Here is a 26173-nt window from a genome sequence, read left to right as displayed (position 1 = left end):
GAAGAAGTTCAAAATGTGTTTTCAAGATGGCGGCTGTGGCGGTCATCTTGGATTTCGGATCGACGCGAAAAATAACAACACTTTGTCGGGACCATGTCAGGATCATTTCATGCAAGTTTCAGCCTAATCGCACCGGTAGAACTTGAGAAGAAGTTCAAAATGTGTTTTCAAGATGGCGGCTGTGGTGGCCATCTTGGATTTGGGATCGACCCGAAAAATAACAACACTTTGTTGGAACTATGTCAGGATCATTTCATGCAAGTTTCAGCCAAATCACACAGGTAGAACTTGAAGAAGTTCAAAATGTGTTTTCAAGATGGCGGCTGTGGCGGTCATCTTGGATTTCGGATCGACCCGAAAAATAACAACACTTTGTCGGGACCATGTCAGGATCATTTCATGCAAGTTTCAGCCAAATCGCACCGGTAGAACTTGAGAAAAAGTTCAAGATGTGTTTTCAAGATGGCGGCTGTGGCGGCCATCTTGGATTTTGGATCGACCCGAAAAATAACAACACTTTGTCGGGACCATGTCAGGATCATTTCATGCAAGTTTCAGCCAAATCGCACCGGTAGAACTTGAGAAGAAGTTCAAAATGTGTTTTCAAGATGGCGGCTGTGGCGGTCATCTTGGATTTCGGATCGACACGAAAAATAACAACACTTTGTCGGGACCATGTCAGGATCATTTCATGCAAGTTTCAGCCAAATCGCACCGGTAGAACTTGAGAAGAAGTTCAAAATGTGTTTTCAAGATGGCGGCTGTGGCGGCCATCTTGGATTTGGGATCGACCCGAAAAATAACAACACTTTGTTGGGACTATGTCAGGATCATTTCATGCAAGTTTCAGCCAAATCACACAGGTAGAACTTGAAGAAGTTCAAAATGTGTTTTCAAGATGGCGGCTGTGGTGGTCATCTTGGATTTCGGATCGACCCGAAAAATAACAACACTTTGTCGGGACCATGTCAGGATCATTTCATGCAAGTTTCAGCCAAATCACACCGGTAGAACTTGAGAAGAAGTTCAAAATGTGTTTTCAAGATGGCGGCTGTGGCGGCCATCTTGGATTTTGGATCGACCCGAAAAATAACAACACTTTGTCGGGACCATGTCAGGATCATTTCATGCAAGTTTCAGCCAAATTGCACCGGTAGAACTTGAGAAGAAGTTCAAAATGTGAAAAGTTAACGCATGGCGCACAGCGCACGACGACGGACAAAACATGACGACTTATAGGTCATCCTGACCCTAGGGTCAGGATGACCTAAAAATCCACACAGAAATAAAAGTTTCAGATTTTTTGTCGAGGAGTTCAGCAACGCATAAGCTTTAATTAGATAATATTTTCCTGTAGTCTGTATCTTTGATACATTGTGAATTGCAAAGTTTGTGACTGTAAAATGAAATTTTACGTAACAATTTAAGAAATCCTGGATTAAAGCATCAAGGATATGATGCTTGACATACGTACACACCGATGATTGATCATTACAAACATTGTGTTGTGTGTTGCTAACCGAATAAATCGAGATACATTTATTACAATACCGTAGAACGTTTCAACATGTGGTAGAAAGAAATTTACTTTTGATATTATAAAAGATCAAATAATTGAGATATTAAGCAAAACAAACTATTTTTCAGACCGTGCGGTCGCTTTCAATTTTTAATCGATATACGAGTAGATACACCGATATTATAGATATGTAATTAGCCATGCCTTTGGTTTGATGGTTATGTAATACCTTGACCAGGATGTTGTTTACCTGTGCACAACGCCATTCATCTAACTCACCTGTAATTACCTGGCCGCGGGCAATTTGCTATTCGGTGGACTATATCGGGTATTTGCTATTGTCTTACTGTCAATCAGGTTACGACATCCGTTAATTGGATTGTGATATGAATTATGGAAATCCTGTACATCTATGCTCTAGGTTTTTTATTGTCACCTCCATTTTTAAAATGAAGATGTAAAAGCAAATGGAAATAAAATATCCCTGATCATACCTAGGAATATATATTACATACACATATATATATATGTCGTACACAGGTAAAACAAAAATGGAAGGTGACTTATTCAGAAACAAAAATGGCTCTAAGAACTATTTCAACTAAGGTTTAACCATAAAAATTATTCCAGTCTTGTACTGTAATTTCCAAGGTATTAGTAAAAATTCTAAGCATGTATTTTCACCGTTTCGAATCTAAATGTACATATATAAGAAGGGTTACAACATTATCACACTAAATATGCTTATTTAAATATCACTTAGTATATTTTTAAAAAGGTACAAGATATTATATCTATTTATAATGCCTGTATACAAGTAATTTCAATTTTCATTTGAACACTTAATGTGGTTACTTTTTGGATTATACGATAAACGTTCATATATCATACTATTAAATCACGGTATGATATACAAAACGGTCGACAATGAATATACTATTTTAAGGATTTAGTATAATTTTGAAATAATGAATTTAAATCTACACTTAAATTGTGATTTAGGAACATATATCAGAAATACCATTGATGTATTTCTGCTTTTTAGTAAACGTTATGGATAAAGTTTCAAAGACAACAATATAGATATACATATTATTTTCGGTATAAGATCGGTACTGTTACTCCAATATCACATAACTGATAACCGTCCACATTTTATTTATACTCAAAAACTGTGCCATGTTTGCATCGTTATAGCAGAAGTTTGAAATAAAAACACGGATTCTAGATATATTCATGCTAAATTTTGGGATTTTACTCGTAAAAAGATAGTGTTACATTATACTGTTTTTTATTACACTGAAATTTACATCATATGCTATCTAAATCTCAATCCAGACTGATCCGAACATCATTTTGATATCGCTATCAAATTCGACTGATTATCTAACCTAAAGTTAGATATATATGCTTGTTTGAATTTTTGAAGTGGTGTAAATGGAATGTTTTGAAACTGAAAATATCTACATCATAAAGCTAGAATAACCATTTACTCGAAAAACTCAAATTGTAGATCTAGCGTATACGAATATATATGCTGTATACATGTATAGTACTAGGCTTACCTTGTGTAGCCGCGGACTACTCTGACATCACAAGACCACGTGACCACCTAGCTCATTATCTCTGAACCGTAGTCGACACTACCCGTAAATCACGACCAAAACCAACCGATAGTGCTAAAAGATAGGCGATTCGTTGGGTGCGACTTAATTTTTCATTCATCCAAAGCAATAGCCTGACGTATTATCAAAAAAAAATTTTGACTGCACAAATCCTTTAACATTTCATTTAGTGTAAATTATAACAAATAGACTGGTCTCATTAAGATTCCATTTAGTGTAAATTATAACAAATAGACTGGTCTCATTAACATTCCATTTAGTGTACATTATAACAAATAGACTGGTCTCATTAAGATTCCATTTAGTGTAAATTATAACAAATAGACTGGTCTCATTAACATTTCATTTAGTGTAAATTATAACAAATAGACTGGTCTCATTAACATTTCATTTAGTGTAAATTATAACAAATGGACTGGTCTCATTAACATTCCATTTAGTGTAAATTATAACAAATAGACTGGTCTCATTAACATTCCATTTAGTGTACATTATAACAAATGGACTGGTCTCATTAACATTCCATTTAGTGTAAATTATAACAAATAGACTGGTCTCATTAAGATTCCATTTAGTGTAAATTATAACAAATAGACTGGTCTCATTAACATTTCATTTAGTATAAATTATAAGAAATGGACTGGTCTCATTAACATTCCATTTAGTGTAAATTATAACAAATAGACTGGTCTCATTAACACTCCATTTAGTGTAAATTATAACATATTATAAGGGTGCAGCCCTTCGTGCCCAAAGGGCACAAAATGCGAAGCAATTCTAAGGTAACAGATACACGAAAATATAAGAAAAAACACAATCTTCAAAATTCAACCCTACACACTGACAGCTTCAGTTTGCGGCCGCCATTTTTTCATACATATGGGGAGGTTGCATGTTGCTCCGATACTGCTCTCCCCAGTAAATATATATTTAACTAATGCAAATGCATAACAGGAGTAATTAAACTTTTTTTATTATTTTTTAAATAATAATAATAACACTTTGAAAATTAAAAGCTATAGAATGCAGTCAAAATATCCACCAAGACGAAGATGAGCACAAGGAGAGAAATCTGAATCTTTGAGTTCATTTCTTAGAGTTTATACAAGACAATTATTACATCATATACTTCTATAGTTTAAAGTGTGTTCTTTTATTTCTAAATTATGTCTTCTACATGAAATAGAAAATAAAATAAACAAGTAGTATTCCGTGCATGATTCATATTAAAACATCTGGCTGCGCCCTTTAAAAAAGGCCTTGCCTTCAGTCATATTACATATAATAGGCATGTAACATTGGCGTGGTTTTTGAGAGATTCTTTATTTTTAAACACTCATTTTGAACAGAATTTAAAAGACCATCACATTATCATTTGTTTCCTATGTTATGCTGTTATACCTTGAAGATATTTCTTGATATTTTCCTCTAGATTTTCTTTACCCTGAGCAATCCCGAAGTCACGATAAGAGAACAGCCACCGAAAAAAGGATGAGAAGCCTACTTCATCAGGCTGAAAAAAACAATAAATATCAATTAAAGCCTATATCACCACAATGGGCATATCTTGAATGTTGGGTGAATAGCTTCTTTTTTTTTTTTTTTACCCTTGTAGTCTGACTTAAATAAACTTGTCCCCTAAATTCCCCCATGCAAAATACACTGATTTTTGTGTTTATTTCTCATAGCAACAACATGAATAAACATGAATAACAAAAGTTTGACTTACTGCTACACTTGGGTGGACGAGATCTATGACCATGTGATCCAGGTAAGACACGTGATTGGCTACTATAATGTTGGGTTTAATGTTATGTTTATTACGTTTATCCTCTAGGACCATGACCTGGATACCCACCACACCAAACAGCGATTTCAAAATGAAGCTGAAATGTTCAGAAAGAAATTTGTGTCAAAGAATTTTGGCATGATTTTTTCCCTTTTAACAATAATTTCAGGGCTATACATACAACTTAATAATGATACAAAAGCTTTTATGTTGAAATGATTTTTATCTAAATTATTTCTGTGTATAAAATATGATGCACTGATATCAAATCAATTATCACTTGATATCAAAAGCGACCTGGAGATTTCACTGACATTTAATCTCTAAGAATACATATCCAACGGATGAACAAGTGTTAATTAATCTTGACATAATACACAGCACGGAAATGATCAACAGTTTAAAAGCTAACTTACCTTGTGGCTTGACACTTGGGCATTATACAAGACACAAGTAAGGCGTGCATCATTATAAATATTCTGATGATGACAAGTGCTAGGCCAAAAGGAAAGAACAGTGCTGTCAACACTACAGAGCCCGCATCCGGGAATCTACAAACAAACAGTCAACTTTAAAAACAAGAGGCCCATGGGCCTTAACGGTCATCTGACTCCTGGCACAAAACAACAAAGTCACGGTATAAAGTAGTGGTTAACGATTAATATAAACAATACAAGGAACTCCTTAGTTGAATATGTAAGTTTCTGAAATAGGTAAATGTCATTTGTTGAACAAACTTGCAAATTGGTAGCCCTTCATCCATATACACTGTATGGTTGCAACCCATTCAGGGATTAAGGAGGAGTCAGATTTTAAAGCCAAATTTCAGCAAAGCTCACATTTTGGACCCCCACCGTACCATCCCAATGGGTCTTACCTCGGTCCTTTATAAAATATGATTATCCTCACTTAAGTTCCCCCTTCTGAGCCCCGCCCCACTGTCCCCAAGGGTCAGACCTAACTCTTTTATATTAAATATAAACCAATGATGTTTCACACCAAATATGGATAAAATCCATCCAAGGATGAAGGAGAAGTAGGATTTTAAAGGTAAAATTAAGATTAAGAAAATATGCCCTTTTGTGGCCCCATCCCTCAGCCCCTAGGGGTCGGACCAGGCTCATTTATATAAAATATGATTTTTCCGTCCCCAAAGATGTTTCACACCAAATATGGATGAAATCCATCGAAGGATGAAGGAGGAGTAGGATTTTAAAGCTAAAATTAAGACAATTTGCCCTTTTGGGGCCCCACCCCTCAGCCGCTAGGGGTCAGCTAGACCAGGCTCATTTATATAAAATATGATTGTCTTTCCTCAGTGATGTTTCACATTTAATATGGAAGTAATCCACTGAAGGGTTAAAAAGGAGTAGCGTTTTAAATTTAAAAGTTTACGCACGACGACGGACAAAGCACAATGACTATAGGTCATCCTGACCAGACCACCTAAAAAAATCAAAACTTCTGTACTAGTTGTTTGTCTTGCATAATGTGACGGCGACTGACAAAATGGGCTCAGATGCGGCGATTATGACGTTGGAATAAATGACGTTATAAAGTTACACACATTTTTTGCCGACGTCACCATGTGTATTTGCGGAAACTTTCAATAAACAACGTTTCATTAAGCCCGCATTTTAGGTATAAATTTAACTACCTGTACAGTATCAATAGATAATATGAAGGGTAGACTGGTAAGTATCAGGTGATCAGTATATACATGTAGGTACTTTCTAACAAAAATATAAATAAATAAATAAATAAAGCTGCAAACAGCACATTAGACAAAAAATATTGAGATTGTTTTTCTCTTCGTTAGTGGAGATAACAATTAATATATTCATGTCAAATCAATCAAAGATAAGAGTGAAACAAATCCTGATTTATCTCAATCAGTAGTTAATGCAGTTATTCGACTGAAATTCCAATATGTCACATGTCAGGGGATCCGGACAAAAATATTTATAAATAAATTTAATACAGTTTAACATTTTTTTAATATTATCTAGCAATATTGTTTCTTCACAGATATTCTGGAAATTCCACAGGCTTTGCTCTTTCACAAGTTGATAATATTTTGCAATACGTCGTAACATATTTAAAATAAAATCAAAGTCGTAAAAGTCACTGAAATTATACCGACTACATTGATATACATGTAGCAAACATATCACAAGTGCGGAATCTTAAAATTCAAACCAGGGGATGTTGTTTTAAAGACAAAAATAAAGGCAAGAAAATTGTGTTAGAAGTATTCCTTCTGAATTGTAAGAGGACAAGGAGGCAGATTTCATCAGCCGAAAATTGAATTCTGTAGATGAACCACAGGTGTTTTGCTTTATACATATTGTTTTCTCTTTGCATGTAAACATACGTAAATCGAGTAGATAGAGATAAAAAAAAATTATCTATAGAACCAAACACCTGTGGATGATCTTTAATTTTGTATGAGAATAAGTTAAGTTTCTGATCAGTGCAAATGATGTCTATTTTGTTGAAGAACTATGCGACAATGAAAACAAGGAATGCAGTATTTATAGTGGACGTCGGTATAGTTCAGTACTTATGCTTTGGTCACATCCTCTTCCGATTAGTCTTGTGATGTACTCCTGGCATGAATTTTAGCCATTTCTGCCTGGTCTCCGGACGGACACCAGCCATGGCCGGCCGGTGGACAGGACTCTCAGACAGCATAGGGGACGTGCCCGAAGAGTTTTAATTCGAAGTTACAGTGTCCTGTAGAATTTCATAATCGGCCGCATATCATTCACATATCGTTTAAGCATCGTCCGATATCCGGCCGGGAATCAAACGGCAATCACATGTACATCATCCAACATTTGGCCGGGCCTGGGATACAAGTGTCCTTCATTGTCCGTAATCTACTAAGGCGATATCCGTACAATGTCCAGTGAATAGGTCGGTTATCGCTCGGACATCATATGATAATCGGCCAATTCAGCATTAGTGTGTAAGGTCGATATTCACTGCCTCACCAGCCCTCCAAAAAAATCTTTGGAAACAGACGTCGTATGATTACCGCACAGCCTCCTTTTAATGTAAATTATGTCGGACAAATTTTTTGACCGGTGTTGTCCAGTGTCGGAAAATGACCCAAAACCAGCGGTGTATTCCCGATTACCCCTTTTTCCGGATACCGACCGATCATTGTGACCAAAGCATTAATTTTGATGACATTATACAGTACATGGTGCAGGGAGTGGTCAAGGTACAAAGATGATTTATATACTTTGTACAGTTTTGTGAGGATCCCGCACACCAACCTCACCTGGTCTTGTTTAAATCATCTTTAAAGATGAAAACGGAAAATTTTGAAAAGGCTGAAATCTATTTTTGGGGGGGGGGGGGGGAATTATATGGAATTACAGGTACCAGAAACCTATTTTCTGAAAGTCAAAAAGGCTGAAATCAGCCAATCGGCTGAACATTTTCATCCCTGCATCTTAGGGTAAAACATTATTTTTCATTTCATCTACACCATCTAGAAAGAGCTTTATGTAGAAAAACAAGAGGCCCAGAGGGCCTGTATCGCTCACCTGGTTTGTAATGTCAAGTCATGTTCTGAATACAGGTTCATTGTTTCTTTTCTGAAGGAATTTGAATATTTACCTCTTATTTCCCTATTGGGCCCCACCCCTCCTGCCCCCAGGGGGTCAAAGCCAAAATTTATACAAGTTCTGCACCCCTTCCCCCAAGGATGGTTGTGGCCAAATTTGGTTACAATCCATGCAGAACTCTAGGACAAGTAGCGATTTATAGGATTTACCTCTATTTCCCCTATTGGGCCCCGCCCCTCCTGCCCCAAGGGGGTCAGAGCCAAAATTTATACAAGTTCTTTCCCCCTTCCCCCAAGGATGTTTGTGGCCAAATTTGGTTACATTCCATGCAGAACTCTATGACTAGTAGCGATTTATATGTTTTACCTCTATTACCTCCATTGGGCCCCGCCCCTCCTGCCCCCAGGGGGTCAGAGCCAAAATTTATACAAGTTCTGTTCCCCTTCCCCCAAGGATGGTTGTGGCCAAATTTGGTTACAATCCATGCAGAACTCTAGGACAAGTAGCGATTTATAGGATTTACCTTTATTTTCCCTATTGGGCCCCACCCTCCTGCCCCCAGGGGGGGGAGTCAGAGTCAAAATTTATACAAGTTCTGTTCCCCTTCCCCCAAGGATGTTTGTGGCTAAATTTGGTTACATTCCATGCAGAACTCTATGACTAGTAGCGATTTAAAGGATTTACCTCCATTTCCCCTATTGGGCCCCGCCCCTCCTGCCCCGGGGGGGTCAGAACCAAAATTTATACAAGTTCTGTTCCCCTTCCCCCAAGGATGTTTGTGGCTAAATTTGGTTACATTCCATGCAAAACTCTATGACTAGTAGCGATTTATATGTTTTACCTCTATTACCTCTATTGGGCCCTGCCCCTCCTGCCCCCGGGGGGGAGTCAGAGTCAAAATTTATACAAGTTCTGTTCCCCTTCCCCCAAGGATGTTTGTGGCTAAATTTGGTTACATTCCATGCAGAACTCTATGACTAGTAGCGATTTAAAGGATTTACCTCTATTTCCCCTATTGGGCCCCGCCCCTCCTGCCCCGGGGGGGGTCAGAGCCAAAATTTATACAAGTTCTGTTCCCCTTCCCCCAAGGATGTTTGTGGCCAAATTTGGTTACAATCCACGCAGAACTCTAGGACAAGTAGCGATTTATATGTTTTACCTCTATTACCTCTATTGGGCCCCGCCCCTCCTGCCCCCGGGGGGTCAGAGCCAAAATTTATACAAGTTCTGTTCCCCTTCCCCCAAGGATGTTTGTGGCCAAATTTGGTTACAATCCATGCAGAACTCTAGGACAAGTAGCGATTTATATGCAGAACTCTAGTAGCGATTTATATGTTTTACCTCTATTACCTCTATTGGGCCCCGCCCCTCCTGCCCCCGGGGGGTCAGAGCCAAAATTTATACAAGTTCCCTTCCCCTTCCCCCAAGGATGTTTCTGGCCAAATTTGGTTAAAATCCATCCAGAACTCTATGACTAGTAGCGATTTAAAGGAAATGTTGACGGACGGACGACGGACGCCGTGCCATGACGGACGGACGACGGACGCCGCGCCATGACATAAGATCAACGGCCCTTTGGGCCAGGTGAACTAAAAACTATTTTAGAAACCACAGGGGTCTGAGAATTAGTTACAAATTATATCAATTTTTATCTGTGTACCAGAGTGTACATATATTGGTTTTAGGGGTCTTATAATCAAGATAAAAAAACTGGTGGAACTTTTGATCCAGAGCATTAGGACCTCTATAGTGATCTATTGGCAATGTGGTGGGTTCAAATTGATATAAATTGTTACTAATTCTCAGAACCCTCTGTTTGAAACGTGTTTTGCGTCTTTTTTTTCCAATCGTGTGTATTGCAATTTCTCTTCACGTTTTTTATACGAAATATATATAAAGTAGAAATCTAAAAAATGGGTTTAGTTCTTGAGTTGTCTAGCAGATATATTGAAAGGAAAGAGTCTGAAATGTAAATGCGATCAGACGTTTCTTAAATTCGATCACTCCATCCACAGGTTTTTGTTTTATGTGCCATATTGGGTCAGTATACTAAATCCAGTAGTATATCTACAGGGTATAAAATCTAAAATGTGTGAATCGGAGAACTACGAACACTTCCTGATTCACAATTTAAGAAATCTAAATAGTTGACTTAAAACACACATTTAACAGAAAAAACAGTAAAATACATACATCGTTTTAGTGTTTTAAATGTTGATCGGATTGAGAAACACAACAGATATTAAACTGAATTGCCTTTGTTTACCATAATTACTTCCTTTCCCACCACCATTTCCTGAGTGCTATAAATATATATATTGTGACCACTTTGCTCGATCCTGAGTGCATGTATGAACTGTCCACATCATATCATTTAAAAAAAAATAACAAACCAGCACACTACAATCAGATTAATAACAACTGATACAAAAACAAGATGGATCTTGAATGTATAGATATTAATAACAATATAGATCCGTATAATTGTATATATTATATGCCGTATTGTGGATGAGATAGAACGACATTATTCCGGTCATACGGAAAGGAACATAGTGAATTGAAAATATATATTACTGGTTACCATCGTAATCAGCTACACGACGGGTGTTTAGACATGTACACAGTGGTGTCCGAGGGTGATGGTGTCCGAGGGTGATCGCAAAGAGATCGGAGGGTTCGGGCTCGATTCACTAGTACTTTGAAAACCTTATCTAAGCCGAACACGATGTTCCATACATTAGTCTTTTTTATTTAATCTACATTCAATTTAGTTTTGACGGTTTTGTTTACATCATCTATTCAGACTTCGTCAATTCTTAGCAAATGAGCGCACACGCATGCATGTGCATGTAGCTAAAAGCTGTTCATGCATAAATGTAATATTATTTGACTTCTTCAGTATATATCTCATTGGTCACTCCATTAATGCTATTCATATACTAACATTCTAGTTAAAAGAATCTGGAAGCATATACATGTACACTTTAATCAAATGCACAGATCTTTGACTTTTTTAATACGAACATACAAATCAATATCATTGCATGAAATTTTCCTCGTGAAGTTGTTCTTTTGGTAGTTGCTGTGGAACCATGAGTATAAAAAAACAAATTATCATATTTGATTTATTAATGATATCATTGGCGAACCAAAAAAAAAATTCCAAACTATGAAACTAAATCACACGCGAAAATATTTTGTTTCACATAGCACACGGAGTTTCACCCCGTCACATCGCAGAATTAGATTGTTACATGTACGTGACACAGATTATCTTGTATTTTGATAGAACAGACAATAGTGTAGTTTCATGTAACACTGATCGAGCTTACCTTTTTAACAAATTACAGGTGTTAAAGACCAGTCTAAAGCATAGTCATACGCACGTGTATGTTTTATGTAACGTCATTGGCAGCCTTGTAACATGACGTCAATGTTCATGACGTGATGATTTAACGTCGCTAATTTTGTCATTAATGAATCTACATGTTGCCTCATTCAAAGTCGCATATCTCTTAAATGCTTTATCCTACGGCTTTAATATTTTGTAAACGTGATCTACACAGCATGAAGTAAATAAAAATGTGAAAAAATGAAAATGTGATTTTTCCTCATCTGGGCCCATTTTGTCAGTTGCCGTCACAATGTGCATGTGTTTGACATACGTTCAGTAAAATATAAGATGTTACGTAACATGATCTTAGTCAGTGAAATAGTTTAGATCTTGATTACATGTATCCCATTTGCAAAACCATAACTTGAGGCCTAATGAAAGCACATATTCGGTATAATATATAATTTATATGTATATCCTTTTAACAGTAACATTTTGTCCTAGTTTAAATATGGCATGCAGCTTTATATGGAATGTGAGTTCTAGTACAAATATAACGTGTGCTAGAACATGATGGGCACAACCCTGTATATGGGTAATCATAAGTTACCCGTTTGAGTAACAGTTACCCAAATGAGAACTTCTGTGTAAGAAAAATGCATTAAGTTGTTTTAAAGTTTTTTTTTAATTTTAACATGGCACCATTACTAACATAACTTAGCACAGTACATAATTATTAATCAAAATGGGACAAACTTCATTGTCTCAATTTTGGCAAAAGTCACAAATTAAATCACCTACATTGCTTACTATGATACTACAAATAGAACACAGGTAAAACTCATTCAACCATGACATTTGCACAAACTTTAGGGCACATTTTTCCGTCATGGCGGTGACACTTAAATCCAGAAAAAAACAATATCCGAGTAAAGGTCATTTTCAGTAATACTTGGACGATAACGGAACTAAGATATCCGGTTATATTTTGTGTTTCTTATTTGTTATTGATTTTTGGAAAAAGTACCCCGGTAAGTTATAAAATATTTGTGAGCGAGACGTCACAGATACTGTTGATTTCCAACTGCTAGGCGACAGCTCCATTTGATACCATAATTTACATGTCATTTCCTTGTGAAGTGTCTAAAAGTCAATTTTCATGCATATTTAGATTATATTTAATACAATATGTTTTTAAATAATCAATTTTAATTTTAACTAAGTGTTTTGTCATTAGATGTAATTTTCTATCTGTGTTCAATTATTACATATGCCGCCATTTTGTTTCAAACGTGCCCTCAATAAAGTCACGTGGTGATGAAATTCACATGACTAAACTGACTGAATTTTGTATTCCGGAAACGGCGTATTGTCATCTTACAACAAAGTGACACAACAGAATTTGACATTTCATGGCCAGAAACATAGAGTTTAGGCATATGCATTCTAAAAATTAGGATGCCCTTTTTGGATAATAATATTTAAAACAACATTACGTGTTTTCTTTTCACAGAATTCCTCATTTGGGTAACTTATTGATTACTCAAACAAGAAACTGTTACTTAAATTGGTCCGTTTTCGATTATACAGTTTGACCGGTTGGACCTAGTTGTTTGTTTATGAATCAAAGACGGATGTGATTTTATATTGTTTTCAGACGAGCTTTGACAAAGCCCTCACAGGCTAGCTGTATCATAAAACTGCAAGTCCGTCAGGATTTATACTTGAAATAATGACTTTTACAAACAGTTGAACACACTGGTAACCCAAAATGTATTAATCTTGCCGAAACTTCTTAGAATAACGGCAGAATACTTAATTTTTAAGAAGTTTTGGCAGGATTAGCATATGTGCTTTTTTATTCAGTATTAACCCTTTATATTAAGACTTTTCCTCAGAATTCCAATCATTTATGGAAAACGATCTTTTTTTAATATCGTCAACCATACATGTAATTGCGCATAATCAAACACATTTGTTTGTCATAGTTAATCCCCGTGTATATACACATACTGTACCCGAAGGGTGATTTGGGAGTAAATAGCTCTGCGGGCGAAAAATCAATCAAGCTTTCGCTTGGAATTTGAGCGGAATCGCGACGGGGTTGGAGTGGGTTCGCGGCGGGATGGGAGGATGATCCATCGCTCACAGAGCGGATCCGCCCGCTGTCCTCGAGCGGGTTTGCCCCCTCGTAGAGCGTGTTCGCCCGCTCGTGCGTAGAGCGGATTCGCCCGCTCATGGAGTGAGACCACGCTCACCCTCAGAGCGGATTCGTCCGCCGATCATATCGCTCTCGGATCGGGAACAGTTACTAGTACGACAGTTTCGAAAAGTCATGGCATGGTAAGTCTTATACAATGCATATCACTTTCGTTTTTCATATTCATAATCTATTTTAACAAAATGGAAAAGAATCAACAACAAGACATTATGTGCACATAAATGAATTATTTACTGGAAGATGTTAAAATTACGCTGAATTTTCACGGTAAGTACAAATTCCTTTTGTAGTATCTTGTAGTTGAATAAGGTCATTGTGACATTTATTTGGAACATACATATACAAGTACAGAGTGAAATATCGGGAAACCATATCATCTATTATACAAAATAACGATTCCAGAAGAATGAAAGAGCCTTTACTCTTACATCCGTACCATGTACGTTTCAATTACTTAGTGTAATTTAACTACGTGAAGTTAACGAGGAGACTTTAATGTACTTTGTATAGTTGCATTGCAAACCGTATACCGGGATCAGCTAGGATTATGTTGTTTGGATTATACACATGTCCCTGTTGATAAACATCGTTGACTGTCATTATGTAAAATGACATTTTTTAAGAACCAGCTATAATTTTCAAATATAAAGCAGAACAAAATACTCGGAAAACATCTATAAATGGTCTTAAATCTGACATGGATTCCAAACGTGCGTTGGTGAAATTACTCAATGATCAATAATCATGTGTACATCTTGGTACGCTTTATATTTTCTAATAAAATTAAATAGATCTATGCACAACAATCTGCATCTTGATTTTAACCCTTTAACAATTTTGTCCAAAAAATTAGCAGATGATCACATGTGCCATTCACACGCTGATGGTCTTGCTTTTTATATCTTTATAATGGCACAAACACGAATAAGCGGTAAGTTCCATGATCAGAATTAATAAACTGGCCTCGTTGACATCATTTGGTTACTTTCGTCTGGCTTACGAGGTCTAAATCATAAAACAAAATTTCTGGTTTCATTTGTATTTTGAATATTTTGATAGTCTATCTCTACCGGAAGTCATGGGGTATATAGGATTGAACCAGAAATATATATTTGTGATCGTATAGTTAATTTATTTTGCGTCTTAAGTTTTAACTGATGATATTTTTTCAGCGATATAATTTCAAAGTTTCTCAGAAGCTCTTACCCTCTTTTGTCGTATTATTACCAACAGTTCTCCTATAGACGCAAGTATCACATTGTTCCAAACCTCTTACGATCGATCGTGTTTCAGTGTTAGAATAAACAAGAGGCCCAGAGGGCCTGTATCGCTCACCTGGTTTGTAATGCCAAGTCATGTTCTGAATACAGGTTCATTGTTTCTTTTCTGAAGGAATTTGAATATTTACCTCCGATTTCCCATATTGGGCCACACCTCTCCTGCCCCTGGGGGGTAAGAGCCAAAATTTATACAAGTTCTGTTTCCCTTCCAAAAAGGATGTTTGTGGCCAAATTTGGTTACAATCCATGCAAAACTCTAGGACAAGTAGCGATTTATAGGATTTACCTCTATTTCCCCTATTGGGCCCCGCCCCTCCTGCCCCCGGGGGGTCAGAGCCAAAATTTATACAAGCTCTGTTCCCCTTCCCCCAAGGATGTTTGTGGCCAAATTTGGTTACAATCCATGCAGAACTCTAGGACAAGTAGCGATTTATAGGATTTACCTCTATTTCCCCTATTGGGCCCCGCCCCTCCTGCCCCCGGGGGGGTCAGAGCCAAAAAGAGCCCAAAATTTATACAAGTTCTGTTCCCCCTCCCCCAAGGATGTTTGTGGCCAAATTTGGTTACAATCCATGCAGAACTCTATGACTAGTAGCGATTTAAAGGATTTACCTCTATTTCCCCTATTGGGCCCCGCCCCTCCTGCCCCCGGGGGGGTCAGAGCCAAAATTTATACAAGTTCTGTTCCCCCTTCCCCAAGGATGTTTGTGGCCAAATTTGGTTACAATCCATGCAGAACTCTATGACTAGTAGCGATTTAAAGGATTTACCTCTATTTCCCCTATTGGGCCCCACCCCTCCTGCCCCAGGGGGGTCAGAGCCAAAATTTATACAAGTTCTGTTCCCCCTCCCCCAAGGATGTTTGTGGCCAAATTTGGTTACAATCCATGCAGAACTCTATGACTAGTAGCCATTTAAAGGAATTGTTGACGGACAGACGGACGACGGACGACGGACGCCGCGCCATGACATAAGCTCACCGGCCCTTTGGGCCAGGTGAGCTAATAAACCAGTTTTGACATTAGTTTGATAGCTGACAGAAACTGCGTTCAATAGGCCTTTGAACATATCATGTGTAGAAGTTTCTGAACATACATAAAATTTAAACATTCAAACGATTTTATTACAGCTTTATTACAAACCAGATTGGATTGATTATTAGGTAAAACTGTTTGAATTGTCTACTGTGTAGATATAGATAAGTCATCACCAATATGTTGATGGTATTATAATGATAGGAAAGGACTTTTTCAGTAAATCACGAAAACATGCTTTTAAATTTAAAATATACGGATCATCTAAAGCCCACGGCGGAGTATTAGGGCCACTATGTCATTTTATTAATCTTATATGTATAAGGTATTATCTTGCACGTACAACTTAATATTTTGTACGTACAAGCCATAGTTACTGAGTTGTACTTCCGTGATACATGTACTTTCTTGTACGTACAATATATTAAGTTGTCCGTACAAGATACGGAGTTGTATGTACAAGATACTATCTTGTACGTACAAGATAAACAAAATGACATAATGGCCCTTATACAGATAGTATATATTTATACTATGCCAAAAGTAAACACATAGAGGGCAATTAATTGATACTTTGGTAATAAGGAAACGGACTATTAATGAACACGGGTTACTTAAATGATGAGCGATACAAATTAATTTTAAGCAGAAATCAGTTTGGATTAAAAAAACAATGAGAAGTAGAGATTGTTTCCTTACTATTATTTCGCATGTATTTCATAATAAAAACTTACTATAAGCACCTTACGGTGTTCCAAGCGCACGGCAGCCATTATACAGTGTCTAAATCTCGAATTTCATCCAGTTTTCTGAGTCAAAAAGTTAGTATTTTGAATATTTTTTTCGTCAGATGTTTTAAGATTCACTTTATGATATGCAAATTAGTCAATTGATAGTTACATTTCATCATGTTTTAAGCAACACTTTTAAGTGTTTTAGGATTCTCGATACCGTATGTAATGTGTTCTGGTTGGCATTTTCTACCATAAATAACTATTCAAACATAACTTACATATGTATTCAGGCTCTTTAGAACGACATACATGTTGTAACTATTAATATATGGTCTGCACTAGCCTATATACATATGTACGTATACCGCCGCGGTTGCTTCAACTTTGCAATTGAAAAAGGAGAAAATACATCAATTGTGCATCTTTCTAGAGAACATGTATGATATCCGGCAACTGCATAAATGGTAGAACTTATGTTCATTTAAGGATTTTAAGTGTTTGGTTCATGTGAGGTCTCGAAATTGAATACGAAACTTACTATTTTTTAGCTTTGCTTTTTGCGTACAATAACCAAATAACCGCGTGCACATGGCAGTCCGACCGCTCCAATGTTGCACTTTAAATTGTTCATCATTCACATCATATTCTCAGGTGTAATTATGTAACATAGCCTTCACACCTGTACTACGCCCCAGGACAAGGCATGGGACAACCATTGACACGGGTGTGTATTTCACGGTTGGTTGATCAGACCTACCGGTGACATATCCCTGTGTGGGCCCCTGTAGATTGGTATCCCAGTGGAATTGATATCAATCAATCGATTCAATGAAATTGTTTTATCAAATAGAGATTTAGATAGCTATTTATACCATTTATGTCTCCAGAAATAATATATGTTTCTGATGTCTCTGATAAAAGTGTATGTATGTCTCTGTCTTTGTGTAATATACCGAATGTATAATGTATGGATTCGTTAAACTTAAATCTAGATATAGAATTCAATGATTAAAAATAGAACTCGGCTTATCTGCTTATGGAATTGAAAGTTTCCATCACCAACTTCATTTGATTGAAAATATATTTTCTTTTAACGTTGACCGTGTGTGCACAGTGGTCACTGTCGTTACTAGCAGTACTGAAAAATGAAAACTAAACCTGGTACTCATTCTTAAAAAGAATACCAGCCATAATTCTACCTTAGAAACTGCTATATGTACTTTTATTAGTCTTTCTTCGTGTTGACATCAAACTGGATATTATTCAAGGCCATAGCAGCAGAGTCACCAACTGAGCGGGCATTGTTTTGATTGGTCGTAATATCAGTTTGATTGACACTTTCCATGTACTTTTTCCAGGTACAACCGGGGGATCAGCTCACGTGTCACTCTTACCTGTATGGATGGATATGGACCCCCTGTGGTCAGCGAAAGCTACCGGATGCTTCCCAAGACTTCTTATTACCCATAATTACGTTGTTAATTAGTCCGTTTATGGTCAAGTTTTGTGACACCTGCGGATTGTAGTGGTCTATACAGTAGGCTAAAATACACATGTATAAGCAGTCTAAAGGCATCACCTTGTGCAGAGATTTAAATAATGAAATTATCTTTGTCTCTGCCTTGTGGAAACTTTTATACATGCACGGCTCGGTACCATTTTACTAGAAATCTAATCTCTGTTTTAACAAATTACTAAATTATCTCTGTTTTAACAAATTACTTAATTATCAAACTTCGAGAATATTTAATTTTCACTATGTAATTTAAAACGAGAAGTATTCGGAAAAAAGATGGTCATATTTAATCATCCATTTGAACATGTGTCTGTATAAATAAAGAACCAATTCAACATAACGAAAAGAAACAAGAGGCCCAGAGGGCCTGTATCGCTCACCTGGTTTGTAATGCCAAGTAATGTTCTGAATACAGGTTCATTGTTTCTTTTCTGAAAGAATGTTAATATTAACCTCTAAGTCCCCTATTGGGCCCACCCCTCCTGCCCCCCGGGGTCAGAGCCAAAGTTCTGTTCTCCTTCTCCCAAGGATGTTTATGGCCAAATTTGGTCACAATCCAAGCAAAACTCTAGGACAAGTAGCAATTTATAGAATTTACCTTTATTTCCCGTATTGGGCCACACCCGTCCTGCCCCCGGGGGGCCAGAGCCAAAATTTATACAAGTTCTGTTCCCCTTCCCCCAAGGATGTTTGTGGCCAAATTTGGTTACATTCCATGCAGAAATCTACGACTAGTAGCAATTTAAATGATTTACCTATATTTCCTCTATTGGGCCCCACCTCTCCTGCCGCCAGGGTGTCAGAGCAAAAATTTATACAAGTTCTGTTCCCCTTCCACCCAGTGTGTTTGTGGCCAAATTTGGTTACAATACGTGCAGATCTCTATGACAAGTAGCGATTTAAAGGATTTACCTCTATTTCCCCTATTGGGCCCCGCCACTCCTGTCCCCGGGGGATCAGAGCCAAAATTTATACAAGTTCTGTTTCCCTTCCCCAAAGGATGTTTGTGGCCAAATTTGGTCACAATACGTGCAGAACTCTATGACTAGAAGCGATTTAAAGGATTTACCTCTATTTTCCCTATTGGGCCCCGCCCCTCCTGCCCCCCGGGGTCAGAGCCAAAATTTATACAAGTTCTGTTTCCCTTCCCCAAAGGATGTTTGTGGCCAAATTTAGTTACAATCCATGCAGAACTCTAGGACAAGTAGCGATTAATAGAATTTACCTCTATTTCCCCTATTGGGCCCCGCCCCTCCTGCCCCCGGGGGACCAGAGGCAAATTTTATACAAGTTCTGATCCCCTTCCCCCAAGGATGTTTGTGGCCAAATTTGGTTACATTCCATTCAGAACTCTATGACTAGTAGCAATTTAAAGAATTTACCTCTATTTCCCCTATTGGGCCCCGCCCCTCCTGCCCCCGGGGGGTCAGAGCCAAAATTTATACAAGTTATGTTCCGCTTCCAAAAAGGATGTTTGTGGCCAAATTTGGTTACAATTCATGTAGAACTCTATGACTAGTAGCGATTTAAAGGATTTACCTCTATTTCCCCTATTGGGCCCCGCCCCTCCTGCCCCCGGGGGACCAGAACCAAAATTTATACAAGTTCTGTTCCCCTTCCCCCAAGGATGTTTGTGGCCAAATTTGGTTACATTCCATGCAGAACTCTATGACTAGTAGCGATTTAAAGGATTTACCTCTATTTCCCCTATTGGGCCCCGCCCCTCCTGCCCCCAGGAGGTCAGAGCCAAAATTTATACAAGTTTTGTTCCCCTTCCCCCAAGGATGTTTGTGGCCAAATTTGGTCACAATACGTGCAGAACTCTATGACTAGAAGCGATTTAAAGGATTTACCTCTATTTTCCCTATTGGGCTCCGCCCCTCCTGCCCCCGGGGGGTCAGAGCCAAAATTTATACAAGTTCTGTTTCCCTTCCCCAAAGGATGTTTGTGGCCAAATTTAGTTACAATCCATGCAGAACTCTAGGACAAGTAGCGATTAATAGAATTTACCTCTATTTCCCCTATTGGGCCCCGCCCCTCCTGCCCCTGGGGGACCAGAGGCAAAATTTATACAAGTTCTGATCCCCTTCCCCCAAGGATGTTTGTGGCCAAATTTGGTTACATTCCATTCAGAACTCTATGACTAGTAGCAATTTAAAGAATTTACCTCTATTTCCCCTATTGGGCCCCGCCCCTCCTGCCCCCGGGGGGTCAGAGCCAAAATTTATACAAGTTATGTTCCGCTTCCAAAAAGGATGTTTGTGGCCAAATTTGGTTACAATTCATGTAGAACTCTATGACTAGTAGCGATTTAAAGGATTTACCTCTATTTCCCCTATTGGGCCCCGCCCCTCCTGCCCCCGGGGGACCAGAGCCAAAATTTATACAAGTTCTGATCCCCTTCCCCCAAGGATGTTTATGGCCAAATTTGGTAATATTCCATTCAGAACTCTATGACTAGTAGCGATTTAAAGGATTTACCTCTATTTCCCCTATTGGGCCCCGCCCCTCCTGCCCCCAGGGGGTCAGAGCCAAAATTTATACAAGTTCTGTTCCCCCTCCCCCAAGGATGTTTGTGGCCAATTTTGGTTACATTCCATGCAGAACTCTAGGACAAGTAGCGATTTAAAGAATTTACCTCTATTTCCCCTATTGGGCCCCGCCCCTCCTGCCCCCGGGGGGTCAGAGCCAAAATTTATACAAGTTCTGTTCCCCCTCCCCCAAGGATGTTTGTGGCCAAATTTGGTTACATTCCATGCAGAACTCTAGGACAAGTAGCGATTTAAAGGATTTACCTCTATTTCCCCTATTGGGCCCCGCCCCTCCTGCCCCCGGGGGGTTAGAGCCAAAATTTATACAAGTTCTGTTCCCCCTCCCCCAAGGATGCTTGTGGTCAAATTTGGTTACAATCCATGCAGAACTCTATGACTAGTAGCGATTTAAAGGAAATGTTGACGGACGGACGGACGACGGACGACGGACGACGGACGCCGCGCCATGACATAAGCTCACCGGCCCTTCGGGCCAGGTGAGCTAAAAAAATATATATAATGTATTTCATAGTTCAATACACGCAGATATCATAGACATAAATTAGGGGGGGGGGGGTATCGAAACAGAAAAAAAGTTGAGAGTTAGACTTATATAATACACAATGAATTTATAGTTGGATATCCGAAATCTAGCAACTATCAAAAATGCTTAATTCCTGACATTGTGCATTACATTTGCATTGTTCTTTCTTGACATGCCATTTGTAAATGATTTTGCAGTTTCTGGTATAAAAATACATATACATGTAACCAGAAACATTTATCTATATGTACAAATGCATGCAAGGGTGTTTCTGAAGTGCATATATATACATAGGTGTTTCTGAAGTAAATACCGCGTGCCCCGAAACGTTATATCGTTCTGAAGTAAATACATGTAGTGCTTGATACACTTGTTACATTTGTAAATGTTATGTACGAACGGTATATTTTACTGTAAACCAAGGACTTATAAATGTTTACAAATATGGTATTATACAGCAATTACATGATGGTCCATCCAATTTACCTGTGGACTGATATTTTGACACGTGACGTCGACGTGTGCTAATCAATACAGCGTGACAGGTCACTAAACACACTTCTTACGTAATCTGGTTAGCCCCCTAATTAGCCAGGGTTGACCAGGCGTTTTAGTTACTGCAGTATACAGGTATAGAGATTAACGCAACATGACATTGGTTATATTCGGAAGTATTCTGATTTCGATACTTGATATCTGCTATTGGTATAAGACATTGACAGCCTCATTTTTTTTTTGCCTGATACGTGTATGTTTTATTTTTCAAGTAATTAAAGGCATTAATGAATGAACTTGAGCGAAATATGATAGCAACAAGTCGTCGGATGACTGTATTATATGAAAGCTGAATTTATTTCATCAAAAACAAATTGGTCGAAAAATACTACTCCTGATAAATTATAAATATTTATGATATGTCGACGGTTCTCAAAAACTTGTTATATAGAATTAGATCCCCCAAATTACAGTAGAATTTAATGACAAACATATACTGGTGATAAGCAATATAATAATCGTGTACATGTATATGTAGTTCCAAACATCGCAGATATACTTATTATGTACATTTTATTGTGTATAATTATGCAGAGATCGCCATTCATCTACGACAGGTACATCAATATATGTATGGTATAAATCCCTATTTCCCAGTGTATTCCGAACTTATACATTTATGATTGAGAATATATTAAACATGTATTGGACATGTTCACAGGTATTTGTGCCTTACAAATCGATGTTCAGATTCAGATTCTTTATTTTGCTCAAGTGTTACAACTTATCGCAACATAATAATACATAAGGTCATTGTTCACACTTAGACAACATTATGAATTTCAAGGTATACAGGTAAGGTGTTTTGTTGGCCAATGGAGATTAGGTGTGAAAGATAGAACAATAGGAGAAGTTTTATGGGTATGTACTTTATGTAAAGGAAAAAAAACGCTTGATATTTTATATTATATGTATTTTAAATAATAAATACACATTGTATATCAGAATGCATGCATCCAGTAGTAGATTTTTAATGAATATATATCATAATGGACACAAAAAGTAATTACATTTTGAACATAGCTATTACTTTAGAGTCTGTAGAGTCGATCCCGTTGTCTCGTGACGTCAAAGGTCGGGGTTCAATAGCTTGGGGCTTCAGGTGTGTTCTAAGAAAAGTCGCATTATCTCTGATACCGTAATCGCTATGGAACTCGTACTTTGTCCAATCTAAATTTTATCCAATGGCGCTTTTTGCAAGCTTGATTAAAACAATTATGTGTTACTTATTCCAGTTGTCTTTAGAAATTGCAAAAGTAAGAAATCTAAACGAAAGTTGTATCCTCATTAAATATACATAATCCTCTATCTTCAGCCAGCCTCCGTATCCAGGTCAAATTGTACAGGTTTAGGTCGTTCATCGCGGTTCGTCCCTCATTGATTGACATTTTTAACTGAAAAGCATATAAGAAAACGATAGTTCAAGACAAAGTTATTTATAAAGAAAAAAAAAGTTGCAGTTAACAAATTGGCAAAATAACGATCCCCGATGGCGTCTCCTCCGGCGTATCTGGATCCGTATCTGCACGAGGACGTAAATGAGTAAAGTATCACCTTTTAATAATGAGAATTATACAAAGAATGGTAATCGAATGTAAAACTTAAAAATTGAAATTATTTAATTTTACACGTTGCTACTCATCCTATATTTCCAAGGGGACACAGCAATTTCGTAAACCTAATTATATATATACATGTATATTTTAATTATCCTCATGATTAATTCTTATTATCTTACTTAGAACGACGAATTTCGTCGAACAAGTAGTTAAAACACCTTAAAATAAATGATTAAATAAATCAACTGTAATGATATTTTTTCTGGGTTATGTCTTGTTTTTGCATAATGCATCCGAATGCAACATACATGTAGTGTGTATATCATGATATGTATATGAGTGTAAGTTGACCAATAATGGTTATGAAATGGTTTTGAAAATCACAGGTAGGCGTGTCGAGCACTGTATGCAAATATTGATAGTGATGAGCTGCGGGTCGATTACGTCACGCACCAAATAAGTCTCGTTACCACAATATATATTCTGATACCAAACGGCGGATATCTTAGGAGTCCGACAACTGTTAACTAATAACTGATATTTTAGAAGCGATCTTTATAATTATGTTTTTAATTTTAATTCTCATTTCTTTGAACTGGATGATAACCATAACTTACAGTCCGCCCATACAAAACATGCTAGCTATTACATATACCTTATACAACATGTGTTTTAACTTCATGTTCAGTTTTACTTTCTTTACCCGTCTCGGCGTGACATTATTGTGTATGCGTGTGTTTTTTCTTTTGTTTTTACTTCAAATTAGTGTCTCATAAGTCAGTTTGTCTGGATATCATTATCATAATGTTTTCATATGAAATAGTACTCTGATGTAAACTCGGTTGTTTTTATGTGATTTTGATATGTGACACTCAAATGAAATAAAATGTACTGATGAAAGGAGTACTCACTTCATTTTAACGTGAACAATTGCAAAGTGAAAAATCGTTGCACTATTCCTTTGATAGTTGAGAATAATTTTCCTTTACATGACATATCACTATGCCATTCTCCAATAAACAGGGTTCATGGTACATGTACATCATTTTAGCTAGCAACAGCAAAGATGGCGGTCCTACACTATGAAAAATGATTATCAAACCTTGTAAAGAAGGTATCGTAAAGGCAATGATAACCCAAGTATTGTAGGAAAGTAGATGTTTTTTAATGTGTTTACTTTATTCGAAAGCACATGCGATAGAAATAAGCATAGCTTATTCGTCGAATAGCACCCACTTCAACATTGATGGTCATTTCATCCATTTCGATGTATCGTAGGTGTATCGACTGAAAGCATCATCGTAAACACTTTTTCTTCAAAAATGAATATAATGACAGGCACTTACCGTTTTGGCTGGAATCTGCGAAGTTGGTTGTTTCCCCGCTGGTCGTATTCAGGTCTTTCCAGATAAATATATATTGCACAGTGAAGATATCGAGGACAAATAACAACATCCAGTCAATTGTTTCATTTTTATCTTAGTGTCAAATAATTTGTATCGTATAAAACACTTCATACAAATAACATTTTCATCAAACGTTAGGTATGATGGCATACTTAGACAATTAGATAATAAGTAAACTGCATACATATACATGTTATTACATGAAGCAAAGCAAATAAGGATTTTGAGACGAATTATCTGACATTAATTTGAATTGGTTAAAAATATCTACAGTATATATTCTGAGTATAAACTAAAAGAGGTCATATCGTAAATCAGCACAACACACACGTTGTTGAAAACATCATTCAGATGGTAAACAAGAGGCCCAGAGGGCCTGTATCGCTCACCTGGTTTGTAATGCCAAGTAATGTTCTGAATACAGGTTCATTGTTTCTTTTCTGAAGGAATTTTAATATTAACCTCTAAATCCCCTATTGGGCCCCACCCCTACAGCCCCCAGGGGGTCAGAGCCAAAATTTATACAAGTTCTGTTCTTCTTCCCCCAAGGATGTTTGTGGCCAAATTTGGTTACAATTCATGTAGAGCTCTAGGACAAGTAGAGATTTAAAGGATTTACCTCTATTTCCCCTATTGGGCCCCGCCCCTCCTGCCCCCAGGGGGTCAGAGCCAAAAATTTATACAAGGTCTGTTCCCCCTCCCCCAAGGATGTTTGTGGCCAAATTTGGTTACATTCCATTCAGAACTCTATGACTAGTAGCGATTTAAAGGATTTACCTCTCTATTTCCCCTATTGGGACCAACCCATCCTGCCCTCGGGGGGGCCAGAGTCAAAATTTATACGAGTTCTGTTCCCCTTCCCCCAAGGATGTTTGAGGCCAAATTTGGTTACAAACCATGCAGAACTCTATGACTAGTAGCGATTTAAAGGATTTACCTCTATTT

At 37.5% G+C, this 26173-nt stretch overlaps 1 protein-coding gene across 1 annotated transcript; it reads right to left on the bottom strand.

Moving 5' to 3' along the window:
* Nucleotides 1-3345: 3345 nt before the first annotated feature.
* On the bottom strand, nt 3346-5521 carry LOC138335612 (lipid droplet-regulating VLDL assembly factor AUP1 homolog). The gene is made up of 3 exons (XM_069284785.1): nt 5350-5521; nt 4874-5030; nt 3346-4657 (listed from the first exon to the last, which is right to left on the bottom strand). Exons 1-3 carry the CDS (start codon nt 5400-5402, stop codon nt 4532-4534), a joined length of 336 nt encoding a protein of 111 aa, XP_069140886.1. The 5' UTR covers nt 5403-5521; the 3' UTR covers nt 3346-4531.
* Between the last annotated feature and the right edge of the window lie 20652 nt (nt 5522-26173).

Source organism: Argopecten irradians, chromosome 11 (genome assembly GCF_041381155.1).
Source record: "Argopecten irradians isolate NY chromosome 11, Ai_NY, whole genome shotgun sequence".
Taxonomy (NCBI): domain Eukaryota; kingdom Metazoa; phylum Mollusca; class Bivalvia; order Pectinida; family Pectinidae; genus Argopecten; species Argopecten irradians.
This window is presented reverse-complemented; position numbering and strand designations above follow the sequence as displayed.